Source organism: Macaca thibetana, chromosome 16, assembly GCF_024542745.1.
Source record: "Macaca thibetana thibetana isolate TM-01 chromosome 16, ASM2454274v1, whole genome shotgun sequence".
Taxonomy (NCBI): Eukaryota; Metazoa; Chordata; class Mammalia; order Primates; family Cercopithecidae; genus Macaca; species Macaca thibetana.
In genome coordinates, this window is record NC_065593.1 from 61,201,716 (window position 1) to 61,223,964 (window position 22,249).

Below are 22,249 nucleotides of genomic sequence, written 5' to 3' on the forward strand. Positions count from 1 at the left end.
GTATTTTTAGTAGAGACGGGGTTTCACCATATTGGCCAGGCTGGTCTGGAACTCCTGACCTCGTGATTCGCCCGCCTCGGCCTCCCAGAGTGCTGGGATTACAGGCGTGAGCCACTGCACCTGGCCAGTTCTTAGTAATTTTCCAACAGGAGCTCCTGCATTTTCATTTTGCACTGGGCCCTGCAAAGTAAGTAGGCAGTTCTGGTTGTAGGCTGCATGTTCATAAGACTTGGGGAGTTTGGGGCAAATGAACAGCTTCACTGGGGTCCTCATGACCCCAGAAACTCAGAGTCTTAGCACCCGAATCTTTCCCGGAATATCCCGCAGTGGCAGGCACTGGCCTTGACCCCTCCAGAAGGCTAACAGGAACACTCCCCACTCTCAGCAAACACTGAACAAAACCACTTTAAGCAGCTACTCTGCAGAGGCCCCACCTAGCTGCAAAGGACACAGAGGGAAAGGAGACGTGGCCTCTGCTCTCAAGGAAGCAAAGAAATAATAGTACTGGCAATTGCGGGGAGGGGGAATTTATTTTTCCTCTATCCATCTTAGGTTCCCTGGCTGGGGCCCCTGTAAATTAGACTGATGAGAGACAGATTGATTAGAGGAAAGCCGGGCACGGTGGCTCACACCTGTAATCCCAGCATTTTGGGAGGCCGAGGCGGGTGGCTCACCTGAGGCCAGGAGTTTGAGACCAGCCTGGCCAACATGGCAAAACCCCATCCCTACTAAAAATACAAAAATCAACCGAGCGTGGTAGCACACACCTGTAATCCCAGCTACTTGAATGGCTGAGGCAGGAGAATCGCTTGAACCTGGGAGGCGGAGGTTGCAGTGAGCCGAGATCATGCCACTGCACTCTAGCCTGGGTGACAGAGCAAAATTCCATCTCAAAAAAAACAAAATGGGAAAAGACCAGGAAAGACAAAGGGGATTATCTACAGAATGTAGATTTCCCCTGCAAGAGACAGCTTTGCAGGACCATTTCAAACTATGTCAAAGGAATATATTTTAGGGTAAAATACTGCGATTTCTTTCAGGGCCTGCTATCTGTCATGTGATGTATCATGTTGCGACAAACATTCTGTTTGGTCAGTCTTAGGATCGATGTGTGGATGTTCATGCCGGTCAGCTGTGCCTGAATTGCAAAGGGAGGGGGGTATAATGAGGCCTGTCTTCCAACCCGCTTCCCATCATGGCCTGAACTCCTTTTTCAGGTTTACTTTGGAATGCCCCTAGCAGAGACAGGGGTTCATTCAATTTGTTTGGGGGCTTAGGATTTTATTTTTGTTTTACAGCAGGATGAGGTGAGCTTCAGTAAGCTGCGTTGTGTAGATTCCTCCCGTTCCTCTGGGCTGATAAGGGGCTAAAGCTGTCTCCATCAGTTAACTTTTTTTTTTTTTTTTTTTTTTTTTGGAGATAGAGTCTCACTCTGTCGCCCGGGCTGGAGTGCAGTGGCACAATCTCGGCTCACTGCAACCTCCACCTCCCAGGTTCAAGTGATTCTCCTGATTCGGCCTCCTGAGTAGCTGGGATTATAGGCACATACCACCATGCCTGGCTGATTTTTTTGTTTTTTTTTTTTTTTTTTTTTTTTTTTTTGAGACAGAGTCTTGCTCTGTCGCCCAGGCTGGAGTGCAGTGGCTGGATCTCAGCTCACTGCAAGCTCCGCCTCCCGGGTTCACGCCATTCTCCTGCCTCAGCCTCCGGAGTAGCTGGGACTACAGGCGCCACCACCTCGCCCGGCTAGTTTTTGTATTTTTTTTTTTTTTAGTAGAGATGGGGTTTCACCGTGTTAGCCAGGATGGTCTCGATCACCTGACCTCGTGATCTGCCCATCTCGGCCTCCCAAAGTGCTGGGATTACAGGCTTGAGCCACTGCGCCCGGCCTTTTTTGTATTTTTAGTAGAGGCAGGGTTTCACTTTGGCCAAGCTGGTCTCAAACTCCTGACCTCAGGTGATCCACCTGCCCCGGCCTCCCAAAGTGCTGGGATTACAGGTGTGAGCCACCGCGCCCGGCCTCCATTGATTAACTTCTATCGTTCTTGGTAGAGGGGTGGTGGGACTCCTTGGCAAATTTATTTCCTGCTTGTAGGCAAATAGGGGGAGGGCAGAGAGCTTCCCTTGTATCTGCTTCTTCTCAACTGCCTTCAGCTCAAAATAACCCTTAAGCCAAAGTGGTGTATTTTGGTGGCAAATTCTGCCAACCTTCGTGATCAGGTTTGAATGCCAAGCACAGGAGATACTCAGTGATGATCCTGAGACCTAGAGGAGGGCGCCACCTTCAAGGGGTGGGAAGGGAAGGAAAAGCTCTGAGTTAATGTGAAGTTTGGCTTGGGCCTTGGGAGTGAGAACTGTGAAGACAAGCAGAAAGGCTGGGAAGGGGCTCGGCATGAAAGAATGCAAGAACAACGGAGAGAACGTACCCCAAGGACCAAGGGCAGTGTGGCCCAAAGCCTGCGCAGCGGGAAGGCTTAACCCACGGCTTCCCAAGAGATCCCTACCTATGCAGGAAGTAGGAGAATGGGGCCAAATTGTTCCCTCCATCTCTCATTAGGTCCCGGCCAGCCCAGGAGGGTGCCCACCTAGGAGGAGCATTGGACGCTCCTGCTCCACCCCCACCACACTGTCCAGGGCCCTTCTGCTGCTCCCTAGGCCTAAGGAGGGAAAAGCAAACCCAGTTATGCAGGCCACCCTGAGGGCACAGGGGCACCCGCTTGCTCCCCAGGGATTTCTATGTCCAGGTGTCTGGGAGCCAGTCCCTGGGGGTGCCTCTTGTGTGTTGAGACAAAAGATTTCCCAGATGCCTGGCAACAGGCTCATGTGCCCCATCCAGGTGCCCTGGGAGAGACGCTTGAGCGGTGATAAACCAGCTAAATATCTCCATGAAAGGAGCTGGGCACAGCTGAGGTCTTGGTGAGCCTCGGGCGGATATGTCCCCAAATGTGATTAGAGATGCGAGGTTCTGTCATTGGTTAAAATTCCACGGTGGGCTCAGAATCGATGCTCAGAAACATCTGACTATGTGACACCAAGAAGAATATTAGACAAGGGATGTGGAAGCGATTTGGGAAGTGGTGGCACTTGGCAAGCACCTGGTATGTTGGTACTAGAGTAACAGCACCTGTGATTCGGCCGCCGCCACAGAGTGCTTTGCCTGTTAGGAACGCAGCAGCTGCCAGAGGTGGTGGATTCGCTTCCTGGGGCTGCCATGACAAAGGACCACAAACTGGGAGGCTTCAAACAGACCTAGCCGGGGGCGCGGTGGCTCACGCCTGTAATCCCAGCACTTTGGGAGGCTGAGGCAGGTGGATCACTTGAGTTCAGGAGTTTGAGACCAGCCTGTCCAACTTGGTGAAACCGCATCTCTACTAAAAATACAAAAATTAGCTGGGTGTGGTGGTACATACCTCTAGTCCCAGCTACTTGGGAGGCTGAGGCAAAAGAAGCGCTTGAACCAGGGAGGTGAAGGTTCCAATGAGCCGAGATCACGCCACTGCACTCCAGCCCGGGTGACAGAGCAAGACTCCGACTCAAAAAAAAAAAAAAAAAAAAACAGACCTGTGTTATGTGTTCCGTCACAGTGCTGGAGGCCAGGACTCTAAAATCAGGGTGTCAGCAGGCTGCACTCCCTCTAAAGGCTCTGGGGGAGGGTCCTTCCTGCCTCCTCCAGCTTCTGGGAACTCCAGGCATTCCTTGGCCTGTGGCTGCATCAAGTCCGTCTCTGCCTCAGTCTCCACAAGGCCCTGTTTCCTGTGTGACTCAGATCTCCCTCTCCTTCCTGTCATGAGGACACTTGGCCCTGGATTTATGTCTCACTGGAAAAGCCAGGATGAACTCACCTCAAGATCCTTAGTATCTGCAAAGACCCTATTTCCAAATAAGGTGACATGCGAAGGTTCTGGGCAGACGTGAATTTTGGGGGGGCCACAATTCTGCCCAGTGCGGGTGGGTTCTGCTATTATGCGGTTTCACAGGGAAGGAAGGTGAGGCTTGGAGAAGTCACCTCCTTAAGTCCCAGAGCTGAAAACGGCAGGGTAGAGCTCGCCTCCCTCCTTCCAGCAGCCCGGGATCGCGCCCTGGCGGCGGCTCTCCGTGAAGGATGGTGACGTCCGCCCACTTCAGAGTCCAAATGACATGACATGAATCATGCCTGGTTTTTTTCCCTTAGGTGAAATTTAAAATGTCAGAAGAGACAACCCTGGCAGATTTACTGCAGCTGAACCTCCACAATTACGAGGATGAGGTCCGCAACATCGTGGACAAGGCCGTGAAAGAGTCCGGCATGGAAAAGGTAGGCGGTGCTGGCAGCATTGTCTGTGCCACGTGGGATCAGCCTGAAACTGCCCCTGTACTGAGAGCACCCAGAGAGATCTCGTTCATATGGGTCCCGCAGCCCCATGGCACTCAAGGGAAGTCTGGGGGGCCTTTCTTACCCAACCCATGACAAATCAAAAAATACTTCTGGAATCGATTTATTATTTTTTATTGTTTTTGAGACAGAATGTCTCTCTGTTGCCCAGGCTGGAGTGCAGTGGGACGATCTTGGCTCACCACAACCTCCACCTCCCGAATTCAAGCAATTTCTCCCGCCTCAGCCTCCCAAGTAGCTGGGACTACAGGCGTGAGCCACCGTGCCAGCCTACTTCTGGAATTTTTCTTAGGAAACCCAATTCCTGGCTATAACTCTGCCCGCCCCATACACGCAATAGTTTGGGACATTTTGTAAACAACCAGAATTCTCATTTCCTTTGCCTCCAGCATCCTCGTCTGTGGTCCTGTCTGACTCCTCCACGGACGTCAGTTCTTTCCTCTGACTCTGAGCTGAGGGGAGGGTTGGGGACGGGTGGGGGATGGCCCCCAGCTGGTACCTGAACTTGTAATGTGCCACTGGCTACCAGCAGTTCCAGTATCCAGGAAAACTCCTTTTGCGGTTCAAATCTCTCTCCTCAGCCTGTTTTGTGAGTTTGAATTGTCACATTTTGACTTGCTTAAAAAACAAAACAAAAAAAAAAAAAAAACCTTTATTAGGTATAATTCACATACCATACAATTCACCTGTTTAAAGTGTACAATGGTTTTTAGCAGAGGTACAAGTGTGTAATCAGCACATACTAAACAGCAGAGGGTGGGGGCTCATGCCTATAATCCCAGCACTTTGGGAGGTAGGAGGATCGCTCGAGTCCAGGAATTCAAGACAAGGCCAGCCTGGGCAACAGAGGCAGACCCCATCTCTACAAAAAAATAAACTTAAAAAAATTAGCTGGGGACCGGGCGTGATGGCTCATGCTTGTAACTCCAACACTTTGGGAGGCCAAGGTGGGCGGGTCACAAGGTCAGGAGATTGAGACCAGCCTGGCCAACATGGTGAAACCCTGTCTCTACTAAAAATACAAAAATTAGCCAGGCATGGTGGCGCATGACTGTAATCCCAACGCTTTGGGAGGCTGAGGCAGGAGAATCGCTTGAACCTGGGAGGTGGAAGCTGTAGTGAGCCAAGATTGTGCCACTGCACTCCAGCCTGGGTGACAAAGTGAGACTCCATCTCAAAAAAAAAAAAATATCAGCACACGTGGTGACACACCTGTAGTCCCAGCTACTTGGGAGGCTGAAGTGGGAGGATTACTTGAGCCCAGGAGATGGAGGCTGCAGTGAGCTGTGATCACGCTGCTGCGCTCCAGCCTGGGCTGGACCCTGTCCCTAAAAAAAATTATAGTTTTTTAAAAAGTAAAAATAAAAAATAGAATTAACAAACTTTAGAATATTTTCATCACCTCAGAAAGAAACCCACATCCTTTAGCCATCATCCCCTACCCCTTTCTTCTCACATGTCCCCATCTCCAGCTCTAGGCAACCACTAATCCACTTTCCCCCTGTCTAGATCCCCCTCTTCCACACTTTCGTAGGAACGGCATCATAGGTAGAGGAGGCAGCACTTTCACTCTATGCTTTTAGAGTTTTTCCCAGCTGGGTCTGAGAATTCCATTGACGTAAGACAGATCAAGAGGAGAAAAGTATGCAAATTATTTAATCCAAGTTTTCTGTTTTACGGGAGGAAAGGAAGACTTCCTGACTCTAACGCAGTTAGCGGTGAACACTTTAAGTACTGAGTTGCGGAAAGAGGAAGTTGTAGAAAAGTAATCTGTGTGAGAGGCTGGAAGGTGAGAGCTATTCTAACAAGTTCTGAGCGGACAGGATTCTTTCTGCCTCGACTTCCCATCCTCGTGATGAGAATGATCGTTTCATTCTGGTATCAGAAGAGCATCATTCACCTGGGAATTGCATCTCCTGCTTCCCAGGAACAGCATGAGGCTCAGAGAGAGATTCCTGCGTCTGCTGCCCTTCAAGTGCCTCTGACTCGAAATCGTCAATTGCAGGATGGCATATTTTGGGGTGGCACATTCTGAACTCCTTCACATGTGCTATGTGATCTGTGCGTGTGGCTTCTTTCAGCCTAAGGTCTTCAGGTTTATCCGCATTGTGGCAGGTGTCTGTACCTCATTCCTTTAGTGGCTTATGTTCCATTGTGTGGACAGACATCACATTCATCCGTCATCGGGGTACGAAGGTTCGGGTTGGATCTGCCTTTGGCTCCTGTGAATACGTTGGTTTGAGTCTTTTTGCTTTCTGATCATGAAGCTTCAGTCTACGTCCTGGGAACTCTGGGTCCTGCCTGAGCTTTGCAGGCCAAATGCTCAGTGACCTTATTTTTCTCTTCCCCCAAAAGGTGCTGAAAGCCCTGGACAGTACCTGGAGCATGATGGAATTCGAGCACGAGCCGCACCCGCGGACGGGCACCATGATGCTCAAGTCCAACGAGGTGCTGGTGGAGACGCTGGAGGACAACCAGGTACAGCTGCAGAACCTGATGACGTCCAAGTACCTGGCCCACTTCCTGAAGGAGGTGACGAGCTGGCAGCAGAAGCTGTCCATGGCGGACTCCGTCATCTCCATCTGGTTTGAGGTCCAGCGAACCTGGAGCCACCTGGAGAGCATCTTCATTGGCTCCGAAGACATCCGCGCCCAGCTCCCGGAGGACTCCCAGCGCTTTGATGACATCGACCAGGAGTTCAAGGTGAGCCCAGCCCGGTGGCTCCCACGCATTTCAGAAATGACCGTGTTGGACAAAACGGGGTCCCTAATGCCTTGGCGATCCCCTTCTCTTCCCAGGCCTTGATGGAAGATGCAGTAAAAACACCCAACGTGGTGGAAGCTACCAGCAAACCCGGCCTCTACAATAAACTGGAGGCCCTGAAGAAGAGGTGGGGCTCACACCTGTCCAGACCAGGGGAGTCAGTGGTGCTGATTCCCTGAGTCTTAAGTCTGAGGGAACCTAAGTCTTGTGTGGCCCGCCGGTCAGCACAGGGCAAAACCACGGGTCCTGGGTTAATCTATTCCCTTTCCCTGGGGAGCATGCGCTCCACAGCCTCATCCTGCCACACAGTGCCTTGGCCTTGAAGGAAGCAGTGACCCAGAGAATAAATGAGGCTCCCTCTTGCCTAGGAGTGCCCACAAGGTCAGGGGTTGGCAAATAAATGAGAGCCTCTGGTAGGAGGTTCTGAATTAAACCGGGCCTGTGAACAGCAATCCAGGCATCCCCAGGATGACCGGTTCCCTGCACCGATAGGGTGGGCAGCAGACATCCCTACAGAGTGGGGTCACCGGCCTCCTCTCCTTCCTTCTTCCCAGCTTGGCCATTTGTGAAAAAGCTTTGTCAGAGTATTTAGAGACGAAGAGACTGGCTTTCCCCAGGTTCTATTTTGTCTCCTCGGCTGACCTCCTGGACATTCTCTCCAATGGCAATGACCCCGTGGAGGTAGGCGGGGCCCCCTGCATTCTGGAGTTTAAGCCAACATCATGGCAGACCCCAGGTGGGCACCTCTACCTGAACTGCCCTAGGATGGGGTAACAGTGTCCCTGGACACGCTCTATCATCTCCAGGAGGCCCTCTGCACCAGAAACTCTCCTGGGGTCCCCAGTCATGGCAGAAACGTGGTGGGACTCATCTCACATCCTGCTCTGCACTTGGCCTGGCTTTGGAGAAGTTAATTTGCCTCTCTGTACCTCATTTTCCCCTCCTAGAAAATGGGTCATATGCCAGAGGCCTAGTAAGACACTGTTTCCGAAAGGCACACCTCTCACTGGGTCATCCTCCAATCAGCTAGTAAATCTCAGGGTCCCAAGAGCAAGAAACAGGTGCCTCCTTGAGGCTCTTCTAAAAGAGAAAAGAGGTCGGGCTCAGTGGCTCACACCTGTAATCCCAGCACTTTGGGAGGCCCAGGCAGGCAGATCACCGGAGGTCAGGAGTTTGAGACCAGCCTGGTCAACATGGTGAAACCCCATTTCTACTAAAAATACAAAAAATAACCAGGCATGGTGGCACGCACCTGTAATCCCAGCTACTCAGGAGGCTGCGGCATGAGAATTGCTTGAGCCTGAGAGGCAGAGGTTGCAGTGAACCAAGATCACTCCACTGCACTCCAGCCTGGGTGACAGAGCGAGAATCTGTCTCAAAAACAAACAAACAAAAAAAATATTAGGTGAAGGGAAAGTGCCTATATTTTATTTTGACCATAAGGTTAGAGGATACACAGGAAGAGGTTAGAGGATACACAAGAAGAAGGGATATGCAAGAATAGACTGAATGTGTGGCTTGGAACCTGGGACAGAACCTTCTCAAAAAGAAGAAATCTTTTTTGAGATGGAGTTTTGTTCTTGTTGCCCAGGCTGGAGTGCAAAGGCTCACCACAACCTCCACCTCCCAGGTTCAAGTGATTCTCCTGCCTCAACCTCCCAAGTAGCTGGGATGATAGGCATGCGCCACCACGCCCAACTAATTTTGTATTTTTAGTAGAGATGGGGTTTCTCCATGTTGGTCAGGCTGGTCTCAAACTCCTGACCTCACGTGATCCACCTGCCTCGGCCTCGCAAAGTGCTGGGATTACAGGTGTGAGCCACCATGCCCAGCCGAAAAGAAGTCTTCCAGAATGGATATTTGGCTTAGAAGGACTGCGGTTCCTGGCCTGGTTTCTGTGTCCTGACTCAGAGCAATCTTCGCTGGTTCCTTTTGTTGAGTTAGCCATGTTTAGTTAACGTTGATCAAAGACGGGGCGTATATTCCAAAAAGAACAATGCCTAAGACCACCCACGGAAAGCCTGAGCCATGCACGTGCCTTTCAAATCCCCCGTTGCATAATTCCGGCTTTTCCCCTCCACCCAGGTGAGCCGCCACCTGTCCAAACTCTTCGATAGCCTGTGTAAACTAAAGTTCCAGCTCGATGCCAATGACAAACCTCTCAAGGTGGGCCTGGGAATGTACAGCAAGGAGGACGAGTACATGGATTTTGATCAGGACTGTGACCTCTCGGGGCAGGTGAGTGTGTGGGCATGCCGCACAGGGAACCCAGGACAAGGGCGCAGCTGTGTCTGGGGCACATGCCCTCAGACGGCGACGTCCGAAGAACTACCACCCTGTGCAGCTGCCAGCCCGCCCCTGCTCCTCTCCTCTGCCTCTCTAGAAAACCCTTAAGGGACTGACCTCTTTATAGAATTTCTAGCACAGCCTTACCCGTATAGCACGAGTGTATCCTTAGGGAGAAAGGGGAGGGGAAAGGACGGGAGAAAAGCCCTGTTCGGGAGACTGAGGCAGGAGAATCGCTTGAACCCGAGAGGCAGAGGTTGCAGTGAGCCAAGATCATGCTACTGCACTCCAGCCTGGGTGATAGAGTGAGACTCCGTCTCAAAAAAAAAAAAAAAAAAAAAAATCCCTGTTAATGTCATTGAATCCTTTTTATCACCTGCCAAAGGGACTGCTTTGAAGGGGGCTGCACATCTCTGAACCACCAATTCCCAACGCCTGTCTGAAATAATCGGCTGCGCTGCCCACCGCTCAGAGTGGTCCCCGCAGCCTCTTCCTTCCCCAGCAAGCATGTCCCCCGGCTCAGGGTGGGCTCCTTCTGCCGTCAGAAAACTTCCGGCCTGCCCCCTCCGCCGTCTCATTACCCAGTTATTGATCAAGCAATAGAAACCATTTTAACATCAGCCTGAGGAAAATACAAGGCAGAGGTAAATCAGCTGTAGGAAAAAAAAAATCTCGACTTGAGAAAACTTGAGGTTCAAAGAGCTGAACACGGCACATACGTGGCCTGCTCTACATGGATGGGGTGGGTGGGGCAGTGACAGCGTCTGTCCAGACTCGCTTCCTGGGCTTACCCCTTACAAACAGAACTGCAGACCACAGTGAGGCCCGCCTGCACCGTGCTTACAGCTAACAGGAAAAATCTGGCCGGGCACGGTGGCTCACGCCTGTAATCCCAGCACTTTGGGAGGTCGAGGTGGGCAGATCATCTGAGGTCAGGAGGTCAAGACAAGCCTGGCCAACATGGCGAAACGGTCTCTACTAAAAATACAAAAATTAACCAGGTGTGGTGTCACACACCTGTAGTCCCAGCTACTCGGGAAGCTGAGGCATAAGAATCATTTGAATCTGGGAGACAGAGGTTGCAGTGAGCCAAGATCACGCCACTACACTCCAGTCTGGGTAATAGAGCGAGACTTAGTCTCCAAAAAATTCATCTCCAAAAAAAGAATCTACCTTCATATCCTCTTGAGGGTTTTTTTCTCCCAGTAGCAGTTACTTGTGGGTATGTTTTTTGTTTGTTTGTTTGTTTGTTTTTGAGACAGAGTTTCACTCTTATCACCCAGGCTGGAGTGCAGTGGCACAATCTTGGCTCACTGCAACCTCCACTTCTCAGGTTCAAGTGATTCTCCTGTCTAAGCCTCCAGAGTAGCTAGGATTACAGGCGCCTGCCATCATACCCGGCTAATTTTTGTATTTTTAGTAGAGACGAGGTTTCACCATGTTGGCCAGGCTGGTTTTGAATTCCTGACCTCAGATGATCCACCCGCCTCAGTCTCCCAAAGTGCTGGGATTACAGACGTGAGCCACTGCGCCCAGCCCCCAGCCACATTTTTAAAGTGAGTCTTTGACTAGCCGGGTGTGGTGGTGCACACCTGTAGTCCCAGCTGCTTGAGAGGCTGAGGTGGAGGCATCACTTGAGCCCACAAGTGGAGGCTACAGTGAGCTGTGACTGCACCACTGCACGGCAGCCCGGGGCAGCAGAGCGAGACCCTATCTCAATTTAAAAACAAAAGGTGTGGCCGGGCATGGTGGCTCAAGCCTGTAATCCCAGCACTTTGGGAGGCCAAGGTGGGCGGATCATGAGGTCAGGAGATCAAGACTATCCTGGCTAACACAGTGAAACCCCATCTCTACTAAAAATACCAAAAAAAAAAATCATCCGGGTGTGGTGACGGGCGCCTGTAATCCCAGCTACTCAGGAGGCTGAGACAGGAGAATGGTGTGAACCTGGGAGGTGGAGCTTGCAATGAGCCAAGATCGTGCCACTGCACTCCAGCCTGGGTGACAGAGCAAGACTCCGTCTTAAAAAAAAAAAAAAAAAAAAAAAAAAAAAAAAAAAAAAAAAAAAAAAGGTGTGTCACTGTTACGGCTCTGTAAAATCCTTGACACGTCTGCCCCTGGGATGAAGACGATGACAAACGTTTTTCTTTACAACAAAGCAAATTATTGGAACTAGAGGCAAGCACACATGGCTGTATTTGGTCACTGTGGTTCCTGTCCCCAGGTGGAAGTGTGGCTGAATCGAGTGCTGGACCGAATGTGCTCCACCCTCCGGCACGAAATCCCAGAGGCCGTGGTGACCTACGAAGAGAAGCCGAGGGAGCAGTGGATCCTGGACTATTCGGCCCAGGTTTGAGGCGGGCGGGGGCTCGGTAGTGCCTCGTGGCTGAAATAACCCGGCCCAGGTCTGAGGCGGGCGGGGGCTCAGCCGTGCCTCGTGGCTGGGATAAGGGGCAAGTTTCTCTGCGTTCATGGGCTCCCCTGTGAACTGTGGTCCCCTGGAAAACCGTCTAAGCTTTCAGCAGGAACTTCTGTGTTAGCGGGTGCTAGTGATCGCTCACTGCATGGGCAATGGGGGGCATCTACTTTCAGGTGGCCCTGACTTGCACCCAGATCTGGTGGACGACGGAGGTGGGCCTGGCATTTGCCAGGCTGGAGGAAGGCTATGAAAACGCTATCAAAGATTATAACAAAAAACAGGTGCGTTACTAGCGTTTAGTTAGTTACGTTTTTAAAACTTGTTTAAAAAGCAGGTGCACGGCTCCATGTGCCCGTCTGAAACCTGCCAGGTGAGTACCAGCAGCACCTTCTTGTCAGAGGCTGAGCCCCACAAAACCGCCATTTCCACAGGCCAAATAATAGCCACGCACTGCAGCCCTAGGCACCTCTCCCCACGGGTAACAGACACCTTCAGAAATATGTACTTTGATTTCTCACCTGAAAATCATCAAATGCTACTGCGAGTCTTTAAAAAAAAAAAAAAAAAAAAAAAAAAAAAATTCCTTGATTAGAAATACAGAAACTAAAGATCATCTTTAAAAGGAGAATTTACCTGTAATTCCACAACCCAAGCATGACACTGTCAACATTCCCTTATGCAACCTGCTACACTATGTGTGTATAATTGATTTATATGAAAAAATATACAGACTCGCTGGACGGTGTTAAAGTCAGCTGTTTTTGCTTCTTATCCACTCTCTTTCATGGCCTTGAATTTCCTTCTACTACGTCCGTGCTAGCGGCTCCAAGGTGTCCCATCAGGGCCGCATCACAGTGAAACCAGTGCCTGGCTGGGGCCTACCGAGGGCGCTCCTGTTTTTCCTTACTGTAAACAAGACCATGGCAGTGTTCCCTATGCAGCTGCGGGCACCCAGCCACAAGACCCCCCAGTGCACATAGGCATCCGTGGCATCTCAGTGAAAGCACCTGTCCCCCGCAGATTAGCCAGCTGAATGCACTCATCACGCTGCTCATTGGGAACCTCAACGCTGGCGACAGGATGAAGATCATGACCATCTGCACCATCGATGTGCACGCGCGGGACGTGGTGGCCAAAATGATCGTGGCCAAGGCACGAGTGCCCCGTCCCAGGGACCTGGGGAAGGGCAAGGGGACACTGGGTTCAGGGCAGTGCATTCAGGGACTCCAGACCCTGCGACTTCCTCTTGCTGGGGTACTGACTCTGTTGCTGGCTGCGGCTGCCTCCTACCCCCCTTGCCCGGACTCACCCCTGGTGAGCCACACATAGTGGTCAGAGGAGCGGTGCCCGCCCATTGGAAGTGCCATTCCGTAGCGAGATTCCACTGAGGGCGGCCACACAGTTGGACGTGGGCGCTGGAGGGGGAAAGAGGGCCAGGGAGGGTTCCCCAGGCACCCGGGGGCCAGTTTTGGAGGCATGCTGGCCTTCCTCACCCAGCCCCAGCTCTTGCATTCCGCTTGGCAACAAGAGCTCCGGCTCATCCTGCAGGTGGAGAGTTCTCAGGCCTTCACCTGGCAGGCCCAGCTCCGGCATCGCTGGGATGAAGAGAAGCGACACTGCTTTGCCAACATCTGCGATGCCCAAATCCAGTATTCCTACGAGTATCTGGGCAACACGCCGCGGCTGGTCATCACCCCGCTCACCGACAGGTGAGGCCTGTCCCTGAGTCAATCACATTGTGCCCTTGGGTCCCTTCTCCAAGATTCTTGGAACTGTCCCACTTGGATGTCAGCTGTGGAGGCTGGAGGGACCAGGCATTTACGTCAGGTGGACGTGTGTTCACACTCAGTTCTCCCACCGTGTCCTTGTTCCAGCACTGGCTGTGTGACCCTGGGAGACTTCTTCCACCCCTCTGTGGGCCTGCTGAGTTGGGGTCATGTTTTATGGACCCTCATGAGCAGACTCTGGTCTTCGTAGCAGTGCCCACCTCCCCGAATGCTGCAGGTGGGAAAGGCACCTGGGCTGCCTCCGCCCCACGGTGGTGGTTCCTTCGTCACAGCTGAAGGTTTTCTGTCCTCTTCCAGTGTGTCTCCTGGGGCCGAGCAAGTGTAATAACTGCAATGAAAGAGAAAGTGGTGGCTGGGCGCGGTGGCTCATGCCTGTAATCCCAGCACTTTGGGAGGCCGAGGCGGGTGGATCACCTGAGGTCAGGAGTTCGAGACCAGCCTGGCGAACATGGCAAAACCCCATCTCTACTGAAAATACAAAAATTAGCTGGGCATGGTGGTGGGCGCCTGTAGTCCCGGCTACTTGGAAGGCTGAGGCACGAGAATCATTTGAACCCAGGAGGCAGAGGTTGCTATGAGCCAAGATTGTACCATTGCACTCCAGTCTAGGTGACAGAGTGAGATTCTGTCTCAAAAAAATAAAAATAAAAGCAGGGAGGCCGTGGGGTCACTGGCACACATGCTTACCCGCAGTCATTTGCAGGTGCTACATCACCCTGACCCAGTCCCTCCATCTCATCATGGGCGGAGCCCCCGCCGGCCCCGCTGGGACCGGCAAGACTGAGACAACCAAGGACCTGGGCAGAGCCCTGGGCACCATGGTCTACGTCTTCAACTGCTCCGAGCAGATGGACTACAAGGTACGCGGCCGGAGTCCAGAGGAGGGACCCAGAGTCCCCATATAGAAGCATATCCTAGCACCCTGACCTCTGAGGCCCTGCAGTGAGCTCCAGGTCTCTGGATACCTCTGAATGACACTGGGGAGGCGGCGCCAGGGCCCCCACTTGCTGGTGGCATCCCCCTCAGGTGGTCTCTCTGGAGAGACTCCCAGGTGGACAGACGCAGCCCCAAATGTCCTGCCCCAGGCCCTGCCCTGGAGGTGACCCTCTCTCAGCTTCAGTTGTAAGATTGCCCCGGAACTGGGGACTCTGCACAGGGGTGAGCACCTCCCTCGTGGTTCAGCATGGGGTGGGGTACAAGCAGTGTCCAGGTGGGTTTGGGAGGGGAGCAGGGGACGGTCCCGGTCCCGTCAGTCATCAGAGCCTGCACAGGACATCATCAGTTCACAGAAGGCCAGGCAGGGGAGGGGATACCTTGGAGCTCCAGGCTGCAGCAGCCTTTTGCAAGAGCAGGAGGTAAGGGAGATGGATCCTTGAGTTTTGGACCCTAGGCCTGCAGAGGGTCTCCCCTCCCCGGCTTGGATCCGAGCTCCACAATCTGGGAGACCCCTCCGGAGGTTGAGGATGGGGCCAGCAGCCGCTGTTCACTGTCAAGGCCATGCAGTCCACATCCACCTCCTGGATTTTAGAAAAGTGAAATCTGACGTTGGATCTCCCTAGAAGGGGCTTGTCATCCATCTGGAATCCCAGGTGTAGATGGGAAGAGCCCTCTTGATGCCCAGGTGGGTCCTAGAGGGACACAGATGCCTTGAGGAAAAGCCTCTGGCCTGCTCACCGTGACCCCATCGCACCTCAGAGGACTCCCTCTCCTCTCTGTGCGAGAAAGAAAAGGGCTGAGGAAACACGCCCTTAGAACTCAAAATGTGCTTCTCTGAGCCCCCTTGTTAGGGACTCCAGGAAGCCTCCATCCTGGGGTCTGGGAGCTCTGGGGGTCAAGGGTGAAAGGATGGGCTCTTCCTGGTACCCAGCCCTCCACGGTGTTACCCTGGGCAATAAGCTGACCTGCCTGCTGGCCTGCAGAAGGCCCCAGTGCACCGGGGCCTGAGCGAGCTGTGGGCAGAGAACACGGCTGAAGAGGCAGGGGGAGGCCCCTGCAGCACCTGCCCTCCCTGCCACCCTCCCAGCTACCCTCCCAGCTCTTCATTTCTCCCTCTCACCCTTTCCAGTCCTGTGGAAATATCTACAAGGGCCTGGCCCAGACGGGAGCCTGGGGCTGCTTTGATGAGTTTAATCGCATCTCGGTGGAAGTCTTGTCTGTGATTGCTGTGCAGGTAAAGTCCCCTGTCTGCGGCCTCGGGGTCACATCGGGTAACTGGCTCATCAGCTTTCCTATGACCTCACACGCCAGATAGACCCTCCTTGCCTCTCTGCAATGTTCCAAGCACTGAAGGGTGGTGTGGTGCCAGTGAGCCCCTGCCCTGCAGGGTCCCGCAGCCTGGTTAGGCATACAGATTGAAAACAGAATCAGATTACAGGTTACATGTATGGTAGCGTGCTCCCTCTCCTCTCCATGCAAGAAAGAAAAGGGCTGAGAAAATATGCGAGGCTTAGAACTTAAATGTGCTTCTCTGAGCCCCCTCGTTAGGGATTCCAGGTGGAAATACAGGTGGGAGAATAATTAATTTTGCTTAGGAAAGAAGGACTAAGTGCTTTGTGACTATCAGCGGAGCTGGGCATAGGAGGTGCTGAAAGGGAATGGCAGGAAAGAAAGGAGGGAGAGGAGGAAGAGGAGGAGGGAGGAAATGTGCCTGTGTATTTTGGGAACAACCATGCCGGGGCACAGAGCGTGCATCGGGATGGCTGCGGCGACATAGGCGCAGGGACCTGGGAGTGGGGAGTGGCCTGGGCCATGCTTGTTAAAATCTCCAGCACGGGCCCCACTTGTTAGGATTAGCATTTCTGCATCTTAAACAAATGCTTTAGGTGATCCTGACGCCTGCCGGGGTTGACGAGCACTGGGCTAAGGTAAGCAGAGGCTGACCTAGCGGCCTGGAACAATTGTGCTCTTCCAAAAGAAAATGCAAGTCAGGGCATTGAAAGTGTCAAGGTCCTCCCACCCCAAGACAGACCAGGAGCGTGTGGGGCATGGATGTGCGAATGCCACCTGGGCTGCTCAAGCCCCGCAAGCTGGGTGGAAAGCCCACTTTATTTGTTTGTTTGTTTGTTTATGTTTGGTTGGTTGGTTGGTTTTTTTTGAGACGGAGTTTTACTCTTATTACCCAGGCTGGAGTGCAATTGTGCGATCTTGGCTCACCGAACCTCTGCCTCCGCCTCCTCAGTAGCTGGGATTACAGGCGTGCACCACCAGCCCGGCTAATTTTGTATTTTTAGTAGAGATGGGGTTTCTCTATGTTGGTCAGGCTGGTCTTGAACTCCCGACCTCAGATGATCCGCCCACCTCAGCCTCCCAAACTGCTGGGATTACAGGTGTGAGCCATCGTGCCCGGCCAAGAGCCTGCTTTATACACCAACTTAACCCCTGACTCTCGGCTTGGCAGTGATGTGGACTCCCTGCGCCTCCACCTTCTAATCTGTAAAACGGCGTTGGTGACACAGGTCTGCCTGTGGGATTAGAGGTGGCCGGGGGTGGCTGCTTCCTCCTCTCCTTATGCTCCCTCTGCCCCAGTCATTCCCCAGCCTCAGGGCCAGAGGCCACGTGGCCAAGAGAATGGGGACCCCAACCCATGGGCAGTGCTGGCTGTTGCCATGGGGACCCTCTCCCTCGCCCGCAGCGCATGAGCACAGTTGCTGAGCACCTCCGAGGTCCATGAACAAACCCCAGAATATTGATGTAGCCCCTACTGTGGGCACTGAATGTTCACGGGCTCCAATGGAGACCGCAGGAGAGGCTTGGCCTAGGCGGAAGCCGTTCCGAAGGGCCCCAGCCCTGCCAGGGGGCGAGCTGCACGCTCAGCAGACTAGGCATGGGGGTGTCTGGGATCACCAGGGCACCAGGACTTGGCTCTTGTGGGGAAGACAGGGAAAGGCAGGTGCTGGGAGCAGCTTTACCGCGAGTATTGGGCTCCCTCAAGTGGCGACTTGGAGAGCCACAGCTGCCTTCTGCAGGTTTCCAGAGACCTCAAGCAACAGCCCCTGAAGCTCTAGGTTTAACCTCGTAGCTGACAGGTGGCCTTCAAGACTGTCTGATATGGGGGTGGCCGCTAACCAGTCCTCTGACAGATCATTGCCAAAGTCGTAACAGAACAGAAAAGGGCTGGGAGTGGAACCCCGCTCAGCAGGGACGAGGTCTTGAAATACTTACCGGTTCCTGCAACAGCCTGGGTGCATCTCCGGAGAATTTTGCTGAGTGATAAAAGTCCATCTGGGAAGATGGTGTACAATACAATTCCACTTATATAACATCCGTGAAATGACTAAATCACAGAAACAAAGGACACGGTTGCCAGGGGTCAAAGGGAGGGAAGCAGGCAAGAGGAAAGTGGGTATGGCTATAAGAGGGGACATAGGGGTCCCCGTGGTGACAGCAATGCTGGCCTCAGTGTCGCACCCCCCACCCCCACCCCGCTGTGACTGGCACTGTCATTAGGCAAGATGCTCCATCAGGGGGCATGGGACAGAGAGTACGCAGAATTGCCTTTGTATTTTTTTTCTTCCCCCAATCCCTGTCTTTTGTATTTTTTGTTGAGACAGGGTCTTGCTATATTGACCAGGCTGGGCTCAAATCATCCTCCAGCCTCAGCCTCCTAAAGTGCTGGGATTACAGGCGCGAGCCACTGTGCCTGGCCCTCTGTATTATTTCCTGCATGACATGTGAATCTACAACTTTCTCAAAAATAAAAGGCTTAATTTTACAAAGAAACTAGAAGGCCGCCGCTGCGAATTCACAGCCTCATGCTGTAACATACATGAAGGCCCCTCTGGCCTGTGGAAGCTGGCCATTTCCATGCTAACATGTCTGTGTCTCCAAATGTGCAGGTAAAATGTGTCCAGGATGCAATTCGGGCCAAGAAAAAAACATTCAATTTCCTGGGAGAGATCATAGGCCTCATTCCCACTGTCGGTATCTTCATCACCATGAACCCTGGGTACGCCGGACGCACAGAGCTGCCTGAGAACTTAAAAGCCTTATTCAGGTACATGGTCCTGGTGAAAGTGACACCATGGTAAGCCAGGCCAGCCACAGCAGCGTCCCAGTGCCAAGGGGTGGGCAGAGGGGAGGGGCAGAGGGCAAGCTGGGGAGGGAAAAAGTCATCAAAAGCTCCCAAGATGGCCGGGCGCAGGAACTCACTCCTGTAATCTCAGCACTTTGGGTGGCCGAGGAGGGTGGATCACCTGAGGTCAGGAGTTTGAGACCAGCCCGGTCAAGATGGTGAAACCCTGTCCCTACTAAAAATACAAAAATTACCTGGGTATGGTGGTGCATGCCTGTAATCGCAGCTACTCGGGGGGGCTGAGGCTGAGGCAGGAGAATCGCTTGAATCCGGGAGGCGGAGGTTGCAGTGAGCCGGGATGGTGCCATTGCACTCCAGCCTGGGCAACAAGAGCGAAACTGTCTCAAAAACAAACAAAAAAACTCCCAAAATGAGGCAGGCAAGGGCCTCCTAGAAAGCACTCTGTCTTCCCCCCCGGGTAGGAAGATGGGACACAGCGATGGAAGGCAGGGTTCGGGGACTGGGGTGGCTCTCAGAGGAGGGGCCTGAAGGTGCCCCCAGCAGAGGATGTGGAAGGAGGAGGGAAGCAGGGAGCGGGCGGGCTGGGAGCCTGGTTCCAGGGCCCAAAGGTTCAACACTGCTGTGGTCCACCCAGCAGGCGCGGTGTGCTCTCCTAGGTGAAGAGGGACAGGCGGGGGTGTAGGTGGGGGAGGGAGTGGGCAGAAGCCCACGGACGCCGCTGACCTCCCCAGGCCCTGTGCCATGGTCGTCCCCGACTTCGAACTGATATGCGAGATTATGCTGGTGGCCGAGGGCTTTCTGGAAGCCCGCCTTCTGGCCAGGAAGTTCATCACCCTGTACACCTTGTGCAAGGAGCTGCTCTCGAAGCAGGTGTGTGTGTCCTGGAGCTCGTGGCAGGTGCGGGGGGGGAGGCTGAGGTGCAGGCAGCAGCCAGGGTTGGCTTCCGGACCTGCCTGCTGGCCGTGGGAAGGTGAGCCCACATCTGCCCGCCTGTGCCCACTGCCCGCAGGATCATTACGACTGGGGCCTGAGAGCCATCAAGTCTGTGCTGGTGGTGGCCGGCTCCCTGAAGAGGGGCGACCCCAGCCGGGCGGAGGACCAGGTGCTCATGCGGGCGCTGAGGGACTTCAACATCCCCAAGATCGTGACCGACGACCTGCCCGTGTTCATGGGACTGATCGGGGACCTCTTCCCGGCTCTGGACGTGCCTCGGAAACGAGACCTGAATTTTGAAAAGGTTGGTACTCCTGGACCTCGGGTCTGTCTGGGGAAGCCTGCCTGGCTGGGGCTTCCTTCCCGCTGATGTTGGACAGGTGGGGACTCATGTCACACACACGTTTCCCGGTGCTACAGAGAGACCTCTGAGCCACAGCTGTCTCTGTGGCCCTGGCCAGCCCCACTCTCTCCGTGCTGGGGGAGGTCAGTCTCTCAGCGGGGGTTGGGGGACTTCGAGCGAACCGATCCCCTGCACAAGGTCGCAGTGGAGCTATGTGAGCTCTCAACATGGACAGCAGAACTTGCAAAGGCATGTGCGTTGGAGAGCAAGGCCGCCTGCCAGAGGGCAAGAAGCCCCCAGCCTCCCAGTGAGCAGAAAGGCTGCTTCAGTTCCTCACCCAGCCTCATCCATGTCTCCCCAGATCATCAAGCAGAGCATCGTGGAGCTCAAGCTACAGGCGGAGGACAGCTTTGTGCTGAAGGTGGTGCAGCTGGAGGAGCTGCTGCAGGTCCGCCATTCGGTGTTCGTCATCGGGAACGCGGGCAGCGGCAAATCTCAGGTGCGTCACCCCTGCAGGGACCCTGCAGGGATCTGGCATGGTGGGGGAGGGCTGGGGCGAAGGGTCAGCCCTCCATCACTCCCCGCCACCCCGGAGACCCCAACCCAGTACATCCCGGGAGCTCTCCGGCCTGAGTCATGGGCCAGGGAGGAAGCTGGAGGCCGAGGAGGAGGGGAGGAGTGGCCATAGCCCCTGGTCCCTGATCCCTGGGTGAGGCCTCCCTCCCTGTTCCTCCTTGTCTTCCTGCTCTTCTCTCCTTGACGTCAGTCACTTGTCTCCCTGTCCCTGTGGCCAGCCTGACCCATCGCCCTCCTGTCCCCTGCCATGGCCTGGAGTGTGGTGACATGCGGAGGGTGGTGGCGGATGTGACTGATGTCTGTGACGTGGAAAATTCCATGCCAGCCAAGTGTCCAGCCACAGGCCCACAGGCTGGGCTCTTCTACTATTGTTTAAGAGCACTCCCAACGCCAGCCACACGGGAAAGCTCACCACAAGCGATGTTTTAAAAGGCAGAGGCTGCATGAACCCAGTTTCCTAAAAAGGAACTCAGACATACACATACAGGAAATGTTCTCAACTGCGTCTTTAAAGCTCATTTTCCCTGAATGGAGGATGATGGGGAGTTTTCCTAGATGGTTTTTCAGTGTGTGCGTATTACTTGTACCATGAGGAAGGAAGTAATGTGCGTGTTTTCAGAGCCTCGCACAGTCTAGGGCAAGCAGCTCTCCGCAGGCTGCAGACACAGGGGACAGTTGGCTTCCCGTCACCCAGGCCACCTTCACCTCGGTCATGGTTGGGGGGTGTGAACTCACCTACGTGCCCCCAAAGCAAACCTGATCCAGAGAAGGGTTCAGCCTCGTGGTTCATAAAAAGCATCCAGGGCCGGGCGCAGTGGCTCACACCTGTAATCACAACACTTTGGGAGACCAAGGCGGGCTGATCGCCTGAGGTCAAGAGTTCAAGACCAGCCTGGCCAACATGGCGAAACCCCGTCTCTACTAAAAATACAAAAATTAGTTGTACATGGTGGCAGGCGCCTGTAATCCCATCTACTCGGGAGGCTGAGGCAGGAGAATCACTTGAACCCTGAGGCAGAGGTTGCAGTGAGCTGAGATCACACCATTGCACTCCAGCCTGGATGACAAGAGTGAAACTCCATCTCAGGAAAAAAAAAAAGAAAAAAAAAGGCATCTAGGCCCACCCACGGTCCTGGGGTTAGTGGGGCAGGATGTGCCAGGAACATGGAGTCACACGTGAGTGACCCACACCTTCGCCAGGTCCTCAAATCCCTCAACAAGACCTATCAGAACCTGAAGAGGAAGCCGGTCGCCGTGGACCTGGACCCCAAGGCCGTCACCTGCGACGAGCTCTTTGGCATCATCAACCCAGCAACCAGGGAATGGAAAGATGGTAACAAGGGTGGTCCCGGGACGGGCTGCAGCGGCTCACCCAGTCCAGTGCAGTGAGTGTGTGCTGAGCCATTCCCACATGCAAGGCCAGCCTCCCCAGGCTAGGGTGGAGTGCACAGGCACATGGCCTGCAATGGTGGCACCATGGTGACAGTTTATGGGGAGCAGTGGGCATGTGGCACCTGGGCTGAGGGGTAAGGGATGGGGGCCACAGGAGCTGGGACAGTGAGGACTGCAGGCCTGCCCTGGGCAGGCCAAGGGGAGAGGCCAGAGCAAGGATGGGTGTGACCCATGCGGAGTGCATGGGAGCCCAGATGTGCAGGCTGGAGGCTGCCCAGGGAGCGCTTGCCTCAGTCGGTGGGCTCTGGGGAGGAGCTTCTCCTGGGAAGTGGCATGCCCAGGTTTG

General features: G+C 53.8%; 2 protein-coding genes across 2 annotated transcripts in view; one reads left to right on the top strand and one right to left on the bottom strand.

Annotated features, from left to right (window-relative positions):
- Positions 1–22,249, bottom strand: part of ENGASE (endo-beta-N-acetylglucosaminidase) — a 639,565-nt gene that overhangs the window by 535,355 nt on the left and 81,961 nt on the right. The gene's annotated exons all lie outside the window — the stretch shown is intronic.
- Positions 1–22,249, top strand: part of DNAH17 (dynein axonemal heavy chain 17) — a 151,320-nt gene that overhangs the window by 57,465 nt on the left and 71,606 nt on the right. The window contains exons 27-42 of the mRNA XM_050764133.1: positions 4,172–4,294; positions 6,728–7,075; positions 7,171–7,262; positions 7,690–7,816; positions 9,221–9,373; positions 11,646–11,771; positions 12,014–12,121; positions 12,861–12,992; positions 13,389–13,549; positions 14,331–14,487; positions 15,693–15,797; positions 18,463–18,620; positions 19,391–19,529; positions 19,669–19,896; positions 20,297–20,434; positions 21,712–21,844. Of these exons, the coding sequence (XP_050620090.1) occupies positions 4,172–4,294; positions 6,728–7,075; positions 7,171–7,262; positions 7,690–7,816; positions 9,221–9,373; positions 11,646–11,771; positions 12,014–12,121; positions 12,861–12,992; positions 13,389–13,549; positions 14,331–14,487; positions 15,693–15,797; positions 18,463–18,620; positions 19,391–19,529; positions 19,669–19,896; positions 20,297–20,434; positions 21,712–21,844 (2,428 nt within the window). The remainder of the gene's footprint in view (positions 1–4,171; positions 4,295–6,727; positions 7,076–7,170; positions 7,263–7,689; positions 7,817–9,220; positions 9,374–11,645; positions 11,772–12,013; positions 12,122–12,860; positions 12,993–13,388; positions 13,550–14,330; positions 14,488–15,692; positions 15,798–18,462; positions 18,621–19,390; positions 19,530–19,668; positions 19,897–20,296; positions 20,435–21,711; positions 21,845–22,249) is intronic.